Source organism: Bombyx mori, chromosome 8 (assembly GCF_030269925.1).
Source record: "Bombyx mori chromosome 8, ASM3026992v2".
NCBI lineage: Eukaryota > Metazoa > Arthropoda > Insecta > Lepidoptera > Bombycidae > Bombyx > Bombyx mori.
This window is the reverse complement of record NC_085114.1, coordinates 11,421,562-11,434,775: the sequence shown is the minus strand read 5'-3', so window position 1 is coordinate 11,434,775 and position 13,214 is coordinate 11,421,562. Positions and strand designations below refer to the sequence as shown.

Below are 13,214 nucleotides of genomic sequence, written 5' to 3'. Positions count from 1 at the left end.
TCAAATTTCACATACAACTCTACTATAATCGTGAAGAATAGAGCTAGTAGTAGTAGAAACGATCGTCTTGAATGGAGAAGATATGAATATCTCAAAACATTAAAATGTAGTACAATGAGTAACCAAAATTTAGTTACTTCAAAGGTAAAGAGCGCTGCACATAACCACTAGCACTACTTCACATTTTTAAAAGGAAAACTGTGCTATTCTAAGCTGCTCATTACTTCAACCCTCTAATGACTCCAATACAAATACAGGAATGGTCCGAGCAAGTAAATTGTAGTAGGCTACTACATGGTGTAAATGTAGAAAAATAAGGGTCTCAAACATTTAAAATCAATATTATATTTAAATATTCACTTTAGTGACTCTGTATTGTCATTGACACCTTATAATGCGTACAATTCTGCAGGTAAATACTAGGAATAAATAAAACGAAGAGATTGACTTTGGATATTAGGTATTTATTAAATGCATTAAAATACTATGTATCTAAATCTTAATTATAGGTGGTTTATTAAAGTATTTATAGCTTAATTAATCGAAAAGTACGACAAAAATATGGTTTTATTACGTAAATAACTACTTAAGTCTTTTCTTTATGAAGGTAACAACAAATATAAATAAAATAAATTATGCCCATTTGAAATTGAAAAGCAATGTGTTCGTTTTTAGACTGTATTGTTATAGGCTTAATGCATTGTAGAAGTAGTATTTAATTTTACAAAATTAAATTGATGTTAGGCATAATAAAAAGAAAATACTGTTTCATAGATGTTACTGTTAGAACGGACGACAGCGACTTTGCTGTATCCCTGGCATTGCATTTATTGCAGTTGTCCTTGACATGACATGGTGACAACTCACTTTCTATATATATAAGAAAATAAAAGAAATCTTAAAATTAGATACTAATTTATAATTTTGTTGTAAATGAGGTACAAGGCTTTTATAATGAATAATATTTATTATTTACACGAGTTGTTGTAATACTAGAAATTAATTAGCGATAGAACGAATTTTTATGCCGCGTTTTATTTTACTTTTTATTTTTTTATTGCTTAGATGGGTGGACGAGCTCACAGCCCACCTGGTGCTAAGTGGTCACTGGAACCCATAGACATCTATAACGTAAATGCGCCACCCACCTTGAGATATAAGTTCTAAGGTCTCAAGTATAATTACAACAGCTGCTACAGCTTTACAGCTTTAAAGGGTGGGGTTAAACCGAAACGCATTACTGCTTCACGGCAGAAATAGGCAGGGTGGTGGTACCTACCTGCGCGGACTCACAAGAGGTCCTACCACCAGTCATTACGCAAATTAAAATTTGCGGGTTTGATTTTTATTACACGATATTATTCCTTTACCGTGAAAGTCAATCGTGAACATTTGTTAAGTACGTATTTCATTAGAAAAATTGGTACTCGCCTGCGGGATTCGAACACCGTTACATCGCTAGATACGAATGCACCGGACGTCTTATTCTTTAGGCCACGACGACTTACTTACTTTCCTTAAAACTATCAACAAAATTTTACTAAACTCTATGTACCTACGTAAATAAAATAATTAAATGCAAACTGTTCGTTCGTTTCATATGCCATAACAATCTATCTCTGTTTATATATAATTCCTTTAACAAATCATTCATACCTATTTGTCCTTTTATAAATGAACTAGCTGACCCGGCAGACTTCGTAGTGCGTCAATCGATAAATAAAAGACCTAAACTTTTGTATAAAATAAACTTAAAACAAACAAAAGGAATCCGTCCGACGGGGGACACATCAAAGGAAAAACAAAATTGTTATTTTTATTTAAGTCCCAGCATTTTCACATTTATTTACCTTTTAAACCTTCTCTGGACTTCCATAAATAATTCAAGACCAAAATTAGCAAAGTCGGTCGGGCCGTTCTCGAGTTTTAGCGAGACTAACGAACAGCAATTCATTTTTATATAAATAGATTTCCTTTCATAAATTTAATAAATGTGTTAATTACTAACTTATGCTAACTTACTTTCTACATTCAACGATCAAATGAAATGCTAAGAAAAGTATTTAGGTATGTACATAACAGTATGTTAACATCAACAAAATTAGCAAAAGGCTACGAGAATCAAATATGGCATAATTATATTCTTGCTACAATTAAAACTACGGTAACAAAGTTTCTTTAATCTCTTTTAAACAAAAATGGCGTTGAGAGAAAACCATTGCCGAAACGTAACTAAAATAACCTACTTCTCCTTTTGTTACGACATCCATAGATACCTACATATTTCATGAATCTGGACATATCAAGAGAAGGCCTCATACTTGTGAGAATCTTTGCGAATCCCAGCGTTGCACGAAACGCTTTTTTGGTTGTGAAGTTATGTTTGTTAATTTAGTGTAGATACCTTTAGGTTTAAATGTTTAATAACGATAGCTTATTAACTGTTTAGCATTTGTAAATGTGTTAAAATGTGGGAAAATGAAATAAAACCGCTGGATTAGCTTCTGGGGCTCAAGTCTCAAATTAATCAACTTCATCTCGTTTCTCTTCATAGTATATATGTACTTATAAATTTTATTTATTGAAGATTTTTATAAACGACACCGGCAAAAATAGTGTCGCAAAAAACAATTATAGGTACTTCAAAAAAGAACTTGACCCACGGGTGTCAGCCAATTTTTAACTATGCAGCGGAAAAGATTGGACCGTTAGGACCTTTAGGACCTCAAAACTTATTCTTCTGTTTAAATTAGAATAACAAATTTGAATTTAGAATTTGCAAATTTTATTTGGATTTAGATTTAGAATTTAAAAAATGGCAGTCGCGTTTCTTCTTAAAATAATTTGTATCACGATTATCATAATAATATGTTTTCGTGTAAAAATAACCAGTACTTGTATTCCTCTTCCTTTCCTCCAGCAACGGTTTACTTATATCTAGTACGTGACAACGATTAAATATTTTATGATATATATAGGTACATCCTTTAGTTTCAAGGCGTCATGAGAATTCTTTGGCTCGAACGTGTCATGCTATCTGGAAACAAATAAGATAAGATAAAATTCATTCTTGGAAAAATGAGGTTAAGTTCGGTTTTTCTTTGATCTGATGGCCTAAAATAGCTGTAGCTTCATCATCCGTACTAAGATATAAAGTACGAAAATAATTTGATTTATTTGTTACGTTTCTAAACTCATATCATGATTTTTACGAAATTCGCTATGCATTTAGTAAAATTTTAGTTATCATCACTTTTCATTGCAGAGTAGTGCGATGAAAGATCGACAGTGTTAGCCTGCATACTAACTACAAAGTGTAGTCCACGCGTGCGAAGCTCTGGGCAGTTACCTGGTATAAAAATATATTTTTTATTAAAAACTAGCTAACCCGGCAGACTTCGTAGTGCCTCAATCGATAAATAAAAAACCTAAACATTTGTATAAAATATACTTAAAACAAACAAAAGGAATCCGTCCGACGGGGACACATCCAAGGGAAAACAAAATTGTTATTTTTATTTAATTCCGAGCATTTTCATATTTATCTACCTTTTAAACCTTCTCTGAACTTTCACAAATAATTCAAGACCAAAATTAGCCAAATCGGTCCAGCCGTTCTCGAGTTTTAGCGAGACTAACGAACAGCAATTCATTTTTATATATAGATATGTAATTACTAGTAGAGATGAAAAATTTCTGGTAGATACTTAAACAATAAACGCAGTGACAGTCTAAAATACAATATCATGTCATTTAAACGTTTCGAAGCAAAATGAATTAAAATCCACATTAAATTAAGAAGAAAACTAATAACTTCTACTGTCAAACTTATGTACCTACACTTTACTAACATTAAGATGTATGTTGCGCTATTTGTTATACAAAACAAATCGTCTTTTGTAATCGATTTAGTAATTTTGATATGGAATCAAAACAATATCAGTTTTTTTTTGCAAATAAACCACCATTACAGAATAATTATTATTCTTCCCAGATACGAAATTAACGGTTCCGAGAATGAGACAAAGCACAAAAGAAGTTATGGAGTTTAGTTTATTAAATTAATATTCTGTTCCAGTTACGACATTTTTTGTAAATATGTACCTACATAAACTTCTCTGACAATAGAATAAAGCCGTTTTCGAAAAACAATAATATGTACTGATCATTGTTTCACGATACTTTTGTTTTATTGGTATCTGTAAAAACTGTAAATTATTTCATAATCTGTGACGAGTATTAAAAAAAGAGGTCACACGCAAAAATCTATTTTCTTTTCCACAATACGTTAATAGTAGATAATAGGTACTTAATATATTATAGCTTGTCAGATATGAATCAGATCTTCTCTCAGTTTCTTGATGGTATGTAAACAATACGTACCTACTAAACAACAGCACTCCGTCATCTATTCCATATATCACATATCTTCGCCAAATTCTACTATATATCTTTAATTATAGAGACGTAGTTCTTATGGCTTACAGCAAACGATGACCAGTGAGGTGGTATTTAGACGACTATTTCTAGATTTTATTTATTTATTAATTTATTGAACTATACCTCTTTCTCCACTAACGCAATTCCTTTAATCTTATCAGGGATTCGTCGCCCGATACGCGTGTGTCCTCTGTGGGTGCAGAGCTGGTGGTCCACTTTATTCCTGGTCCGTCAGAAGAAACACGTTGACCTCGGATTTGTTGAAATCTGAAATAATCAAATGTATGTAGACTTGCACTTAGGTTGATCAAAGCTTTTATTAGCTATTATTATCTTAGTGTACAAGGACGTAATTTTAGAGTACACTAAAACGATTGTAGATACGGTTAAGATTAATCTATCATAAGTTTATATTTACATCTTAACAAAGCTAATACTCGTACTCGATCTTTTCTGAAGGACTTTATGGGGTAAACGGAACGGTGACTTTTAAAATTAAAATAGGTAGTATTGCAGTACAAAGTACTAAAACTGCCGAGCCACCGTCGAGTTAAAACCATCAACAATACTAAATACCTAAGTTAATTGTAACATACGCAAGCTATTGATTTCAGGGCAGATTTTTGTCTGACTATAGTCTGATCAACGGTTCTATCCGCCATAAATTAGCAGAGTGGAGAGAGAGAGAGACAGAGAGAGAGAGAGAGAGAGAGAGAGAGAGAGAGAGAGAGAGAGAGAGAGAGAGAGAGAGAGAGAGAGAGAGAGAGAGAGAGGAGACAGTATTTTTATTATACACCAACAGATAAATAAACAATGCGATACATTAAATACAAAAAAAGTACAATTGGCGGTCTTATCGCTACGAGCGATTTCTTCAGACAACCATCAGATGGACAAGAATCATTTGGAAACGAATTACGCGCGGTGTACCGATTCAGTGAAATATGTACATATACATATACATACACATACACACATACATACATATATATGCATATACATACACATAAACATACAATTTGTATTATTACGTCACATCAATCAATCAATATTACTTAATGTGGATTAAAATTAGTACCTTAATTTTTATTGGTTCTTCTTGGTTGTAAAAAATTTAGTGGTCTTTGTCAATGGGTTGGGATGGAATGTAATAAATCACTTTTCAATTAATTTCCTGAGCGTTGAATATTTCACTCAACAATTATTGAAAAAAAAAAAAAAATTTATTCATGTGAACATATGAAAATTTATGTTTGGATTTAATTTTATTAATGGCTAATAACTCATTTACTTTAAACATAATTGACAGAGTTTCCATTAAATAACTGTGGGAAATTCGCAAACCAAACAAAACTTCTTGCGTTGCTGTTTCATCATATCATAACTCAATTTACTAAACAAACTGTATTGACACATATTGACAGTAAACGTTAACTTAATATTTGTTTGCAAAGCCCCTTTCCGAAAGCTTTTAATGTGTTTTTATTAGAGCGACAACGTTGAAAGTATATTAAGTGTATAATCTATGGTTGAAAGTATTCCATTGTAAATGTAATTTGCATAACCGATTTTAGTTTCTGTATTGGCTCATTGTTCTACAGAACAGTGGCTCGAAAATAATTTAGATAGGTATTCCGAATTTATTCAAAACATTATGTACCGGATTAATATCTTGTATATTTTTTTGAACAGATAATATTATAATAAAAGGTACGAACTCTTAAATTTGAGAAAAGTCTAACAACATATGTTTACCATCAAGATAATGTATTAGAAAATAGCTAGGGATAAAGCTACTGAATACATATTTTATTTAACAATTTCAGACGTAACATGTCACAGTTCTGGCAGAACCTCGTAATTTGTTCCTGTCAACGACCTGAGTGCCTATTGATTTGTGTACGACTCCCAATCCATTCCTACAAAAATTGTTACCTATAGTGTCCAAATTACTATATAAAATTTGTACTTTGGTTTACAAGTAAGCCTAAAATCCCTAAAATACTAATGTAGTATGGAATTAATTAATCAAAAATTTATGACAATTATCTGTGGTTTAAAAAAAGTCTGACGTAAACCTAACCTAGAATGTAAGTTTTGTGGATCGACAGCTGATATTATAGTCGAAATAATAAAATCCGTACCTACATACCTACATATTATTATGTAATTTCCTAAATTAGTATGACACATATAAAGCAGTCGTAGAAGACTAATGTAAAACTTCGTAACACAATTCTGTGCTACGACGTTGTACGGTCACAAACTTTGTGACCGCGAAGTCTCGGAGGGTTATCCAGGGATTAAACTTAAAAATTACGAAACTTAACGGCGTTGCTTAAAAACGAAAATAATGAGCGATATTAAAATTGTAAGTCCTCATTACATATTAATTAGTTAACTGTAAAATGATAGTCACTTTTGTTTTAGTTAACAAAACAACAAATCTGTGTCATCATTAATTAAATTAAGGCTTTTTTATGAAATTAACACGACAATGTATTAATTGTTCGTGCATTGGCGTCATGAAACTCTTACTTTTATCACAAACGTGGAATGATTATTTCCTCTGATGACCTAGGAATAGAGTCCTGATTCGTTTGACGGTTTCTTTCATTCCTGTAAACGCAGTGAATTTTCTAGAACACAAGTTATATTTGACTATCCCAAAAAGTGAGACATGTTAAGCTAACACTAGCCAAGCTAGCGGCTTAACTGTTGGATAATTAAAATTTAATGATATGCATATTTTAAACATTAATATAATCATACTATTACTAATGTTTAAAAGATGACGATAATTCATTAATATGAACAAGTACAAGTGTTTTTTCCCCATAGTTGTTTTAACAAAGCGTATAATAAATTACTTAATATGGTGATCTATGTTTAGCTCTTTTGTGAGATTAATAATAGATAATCAGAAATACGTTAAAACACTATTAAACAATATGGTTCTGGAAATAATAGTCTGTGATTTCTATTAAATGATAATATAATACTTGTAGGCAAAGCAATAAAGATGATTTACGGACAAATGCTCGGATTCGCACACCTACGTTCCATCTCTGCAAATTATTTAGTATTCAGCGAGACTGGGATGCTCTTTTCCTTATTACTATAACTATCACAAGCTAGGATTTTCTCCTGTGTTACGGGTATCGAAGATACAGGACGTAAAAAAGCAAACGCTACGGTCAGATGCGGTGGCATAAGTTGGTAGTCGAGGTCACTGTTAGACCTTCTGTTTTGTTCGAGCATAGCATCAAAATACAAAACTGAAATACAGTAACATTATGTGGTAAAAAGATACGGATATGAGACACCAGCACCCTATTGCATTTCTTTATCTCATCCGTAATATTAGTTTACACATCTCTTGAAAAGAAAAACTCATAGTACCCACATTATAGGACACATTATAGGTAGGACCTCTTGTGAGTCCGCGCGGGTAGGTACTACCGCCCTGCCTATTTCTGCCGTGAAGCTGTAATGCGTTTCGGTTTGAAGGGTGGGGCGGCCGTTGTAACTATACTTGATGTAACTATACTTGAGACCTTAGAACTTATATCTCAAGGTGGGTGGCGCAGCTGTAGATGTCTATGGGCTCTAATAACCACTTAACACCAGGTGGGCTGTGAGCTAGTCCACCCATCTAAGCAATAAAAAATAAATAATTTTTTTTATGAGGCATTAGATTCGATGTTTGAATATGGTACCTAACAAAAAACCTGGAAGGGTATTTCACAAATTAGTGCCCTTACCTTTTCCTTATTAGGTTTCTGACTTTCTTTTTCCAAACGAATATTAAAAATATGAAGATTCCAAGCCCGATATTCGATATGTCTATAAGAATCCAGTAGTAGTTAGATCCGCCGACTGCGAAGCCTATCACCTCGATTGTCCAATTCACACCCATAACGACAAACAATTTCAAGTATAAAGAATACCTGAAAATTTATAATATGCTGTTAATTTTTATTATCATAAATAAAGTATTTTAAAAGGGATTAAAAAAACTTTACTGTAGTAAAAAAAAACATCATAATAGTAGTGTTCAATATTATAATATAACTAGCGGACTCGACAGACATTGTCCTGTACACATGACTTAGATTCGAACATTTCAATATTTTTTAATAAAATATATATTTTTTTGTAGTGGACCGAATTATGACTCTAAACGATTCTCGAATCTACACGAACACACACACAAAAAAATCATCAAAATAGTTCCAACTATTTATTTAGGGGGAGTTCACGAACATACAAATGAACTGACGAATTTTATATATTAAGATATCATTCGTAAATTCCTTAAAAGCGCGCTCGAATATAAACTTAATAACAGTATGAAATGTTTGTAATATATAAATAATTTCAAACGTCCGCTTTTATGCAACAAAATAACAGTTTTTTAGCAAGATTAATGAATGTTCATAAAACGACTTGAAAAAATATAACACGCCTTAATATGAAAAGTTGAGGAAGAGAAAGATGAATATTTAATTTTCAATCTATCTCAAAAGCCACCAGGTAATATCGTTTAAATTTTGTTAGAAGACGTGGCGACCTCCAAAATAAATTTTCAAGATAAATTTATCCTATCATCGGTATCAAAAAAAACGGTTCTCACTAAAGCAGTTTAATTAATTTAATAAATAATTTTACGATTTCATCCCGAATCATAACTTTTGATTTCATTCCATGAAAATTCATCACAATTAATTTTATCCCGAATCTTTCCCTTCTAGAATTCTTTCCCGACTCGGAAAATGACATCATAAAAATTTGCCATATCGCACCTGCTGATCAAAAATTTAATTATAATTACAGCTCTCTTGTGTGTTATTCCACTTATTATTATTTGTCATGTACTAACGCTATATTTCCGTATAGATACGGGTAAATAAAAATATTATAAATAGTATAGATAAAAAGTAAATATTGTGATATTAGGCATTATATTACAATTACAATAATATAGGTATATAAAAATGAATTTCTGTTCGTTAGTCTCGCTAAAACTCGAGAACGGTTGGGCCGATTTGGCTAATTTTGGTCTTGAATTATTTGTGGAAGTCCAGAGAAGGTAAATAAAAAGTAGATAAATTTTGTTAGCTTAGGTCTTTTATTTATCGATTGAGGCACTACGAAGTCTGCCGGGTCAGCTAGTATTACAATAATTTTCCGATTACTAGCATCATTAATTATATAAGTAATTACAGTGGCTTAAATTAAAAACTAACCTTTGCTTATCTTTTTTCAATTTATCACTCCTCGAAGATTCAGATCCCTTTAAAATAGCTGTTTCTTGTCGGATAGATCTAATACGATACGCCGTCACGGAGAAAAGAATTACGTTTACAACAACTAAGGTAAGTACTGAAGGGTAGAAATACAGCAGTTCACTTTTGAAATCTGTGAGATTTAAGGAAATCATTATTAGTACTTGCTTCATTGGTATTCCAAATGACTTTCTTGCGTATCTAAAGCTTAAAGATCATAAATAAGGGTAGCTTCAAGAAATAAAGTCAACTAAACACACGGTAGGCAATATACTTTGGTAATACACTCGTATGTAGGCTTAGAGCATGAAAATGCGGGACTATATTTTATACTACTTCATCCCAACGGTTCAATAATGTATGAGGTATATGTAAGTACATACATACCGTATTCAGTAGCAAAATTATTGCTATTTTTTAATCTCCTACCGGAGATATAAAGTCGAAATCAATTGTAAACATACATAAACTAAAATCTATAATTTAAATATGTAATACATTTTACGTATCCTGATTATATTCATCATCTTCCTTCACTTCATTTGGAGTACAAGATGAAGAAGACAAGGTGAAGATCAACAGAATAATAAGAAATTATCCGAATTACAACTTTGTCGGAACAAACATAACTATATAAATCTCTATCTAATATTGAGTAGGTTTTATATAGCAATATTTAGTTATATTTATATTAGCCTGGCCCCATATCAACGTCTAGTTCACTACGACTGTGAAATAGATAAATGAAACAAAAGATATAAAATAAAATTTATAGTTTGAAGGGTGGGGGCCCTACACTATGAAACTGAAACTTAAAATTCGTATCTTAAGGTCGGTGGCAGCATTTATGTTATCGTTGTCCATGGTTTCCGGTAACTACTTGACATCAGGTGGGCCATGCGCTCATCCACTCATCTAAGCAATAAAAAAATAAAATAAATAAAAACATACTCACCAACAAACCAGCATTTTCTTTGACCGAATCCCGGGGTAATTAGATAACTTGGTATATTTTCGCTCAGCTGCATTATCATCGTGAAGGCTGTTAGCAAAGCTGGTACCCCCCAAGCGTAAATGCCGTAAATAGCAAACCTTCGCGTTTCACGGCGCTTGTTCATGCTACCACCACGATAACCGCTGTTGAAAACAAATAGTTTGTTACACGAATTGTTTTGTGGGATACTGTATTGAGTTTTAGATTCAAGATTACGAAATGTATTTAAGTAGCGTTGAAAATTGGAAATTGTTTAACCTAAACACATGATTAAACCATTTATTTGAGTGCTGTTATGGCTTCAAAAGACAAACGAGCGGTGAAATTTATTTTACAACTGCAATTTTGCGCGACATTTAAAAAAATATCTTTAAATATAAATACAATTAACAAACACTGCAATGCGGATGTCGGTACCAAGTTTTAATGCATTTTTATGTCGGAACGTGCACTCGTGTTACGGAATAAGCTATTTTTATATTTATTTTACATTCTATTGATAGTCTTAGTCTGAAAAATGAATAATTAAACTTCATCTTATATTGGTCTAGGACAAGTAAGAATTAAGTAGATTTTATTCTATTTGATACAATAACAAAAATGTATCGTGAGTAAGTAGGTACTTATAGAGGGTTGGTCGTAATTTTTAAACAATAAGCTGTTAACCGCGGCTTAATTCGCGTTAATGGTGAAAACCGATACAGATAATATTATGTAGTAATATTTTTTTTAGGACGGAAGATAGCCCTTGTGCTGTTTCCTTACAACGTGTATAGAAGATTTAATTTTAGTGAAATTAAATGAGTTCGGTTCGGTTGAGTTATTAAAACGTGAAAACGTAACAAACAAACTCCCTTTCGTATTTATAATACAGTATTAACAAAAAAATTACGTCAACAAATAGGAACGCGGCCGGAAAACCATTTACAATAAGCCACTGATTTACATAAGATTTACACAAGGGTATTAAAACACGCAATAATCCTATTAATTATGTTAATTCAGAGGGTAGGGCGGATGGCCAGCATTGTTTTTAATATTCGGACTGAACGATTATAATAACAGTGTAATAATATTTTATTTAAAAACTAAAGAACCACGCTTATATAGTAGGTTCAACCTCTAATAAAAATTTTTAATACTGCTGATACTGATTAAGTTGAGGGAAGTTAGAAAATTTCATCGGTTCTTGATGCATGTTCAAGTTAATCGGACGTCTTGGAGTCTGTGAAAATGACGTTCATAGATTCCCTTACATACAAACATACATACATACCAAGCTAATAAAAGCGTTATAATTAAGTATACAATATACTTCTATATAAAGAGGTCACTAATTGCGAGAAAAAAAATATCATCTTCTTTTTCTCCACCTTATCCCACTAGGTGGGGTCGGCACAGCTAATTTTTCTCTTCCATTCTCTTCTATCAGCCGTCATCTCAACACTCACTCTATCACTCTCATATCGTCATTCAAACACTTGATCCATGTCTTCTTCGGTCGAGCTTTTCCCCGAGCTTTTCTACTTACTACCATTTCCATACATCTCCTAGTCACATGCCTCTTCTCTCTACGCATCACATGTCCATACCATACTTAAAAAAATATAATGTTTTCTTGAATCGGCAACACAATTCGATCTTATGCCTCTCCTATCGTTATATAACGTCAGTGAATATCTGCTGTTTAGGATTAACATATTTGTTTGACTAAGGCGGATCATTCATTTGGCGTGATGTATTATGATAATTCTCTTAAATGAGTTTTTTTATCTATGTTTCACTACTACTATCTATTTTTCACAACCAGTTCTCAATCTTTTTTTGTCGCGGTACACTAACAAATTACAAAATTTGACAGGACGCAAAGTAAAAGATAAGTTTAAAAGTTTTACTCTAATACACTGTGTACAATAGTATGATAATTTTGAAAGTAAAATGCACACTAAAAATATGACGACACACAAAAGCACCGTGACACAATGGTTGAGAATCACTGCTACATTAGTGTCCTTTGACTGCTACATTAGTGCCCTTTTAATGGCATTAATTTCAGCTATTGGAATAGCACAGCAATTGGCCAGGTTAATTTTCTGATCCCAACAATTGGTGTGATTATGGAGTGTGGCAATATGGAGTGTGGCAATCTTCGACACAAAATAGATACAAACATTTTATCTCCTAATATAATATTTTATTTGTGAATTATTAGTTACTGGCCGATATGAAAATGATATTGTACAAAGAAGTTGATTTTAATATTAATTTGTGAATCTGTTCATTTCTATATTTAAAAGATGTAACTTAAATTTTAAAGAAACAACCCTATACTTCAATTTCTATATACCTCTAAAAAATTGCAGAATTTCAGCGCGTTGTATTACAAAATCACACAATATGATTACGCTGCTACATAGACATTTGTTCACAACACAAGCTTTGAATTTTTGCGAGAAAACATAGCATGTGTTTGAGCGGTCTCGATGACGATC

At 32.2% G+C, this 13,214-nt stretch overlaps 1 protein-coding gene and 2 long non-coding RNA genes across 3 annotated transcripts in view; 2 read left to right on the top strand and 1 right to left on the bottom strand.

The window, feature by feature from the left end:
• Nucleotides 1-443: 443 nt before the first annotated feature.
• The window catches only part of LOC101737554 (G-protein coupled receptor Mth2), a 46,664-nt gene continuing 33,893 nt past the window's right edge, over nucleotides 444-13,214 (bottom strand). Inside the window, exons 7-11 of the mRNA XM_062669780.1 lie at nucleotides 10,684-10,865; nucleotides 9,690-9,861; nucleotides 8,205-8,390; nucleotides 4,564-4,707; nucleotides 444-3,037 (exon numbers count right to left, since the gene is read on the bottom strand). Of these exons, the coding sequence (XP_062525764.1) occupies nucleotides 4,575-4,707; nucleotides 8,205-8,390; nucleotides 9,690-9,861; nucleotides 10,684-10,865 (673 nt within the window). The 3' untranslated portion in view covers nucleotides 444-3,037; nucleotides 4,564-4,574. The remainder of the gene's footprint in view (nucleotides 3,038-4,563; nucleotides 4,708-8,204; nucleotides 8,391-9,689; nucleotides 9,862-10,683; nucleotides 10,866-13,214) is intronic.
• LOC134199285 (uncharacterized) lies at nucleotides 3,068-4,265 on the top strand. Its single transcript, XR_009973718.1, has 2 exons — nucleotides 3,068-3,352; nucleotides 3,995-4,265. It is a non-coding gene; the product is annotated as an uncharacterized LOC134199285 (long non-coding RNA).
• Nucleotides 5,699-7,407, top strand: LOC134199284 (uncharacterized). The gene is made up of 2 exons (XR_009973717.1): nucleotides 5,699-6,150; nucleotides 6,267-7,407. It is a non-coding gene; the product is annotated as an uncharacterized LOC134199284 (long non-coding RNA).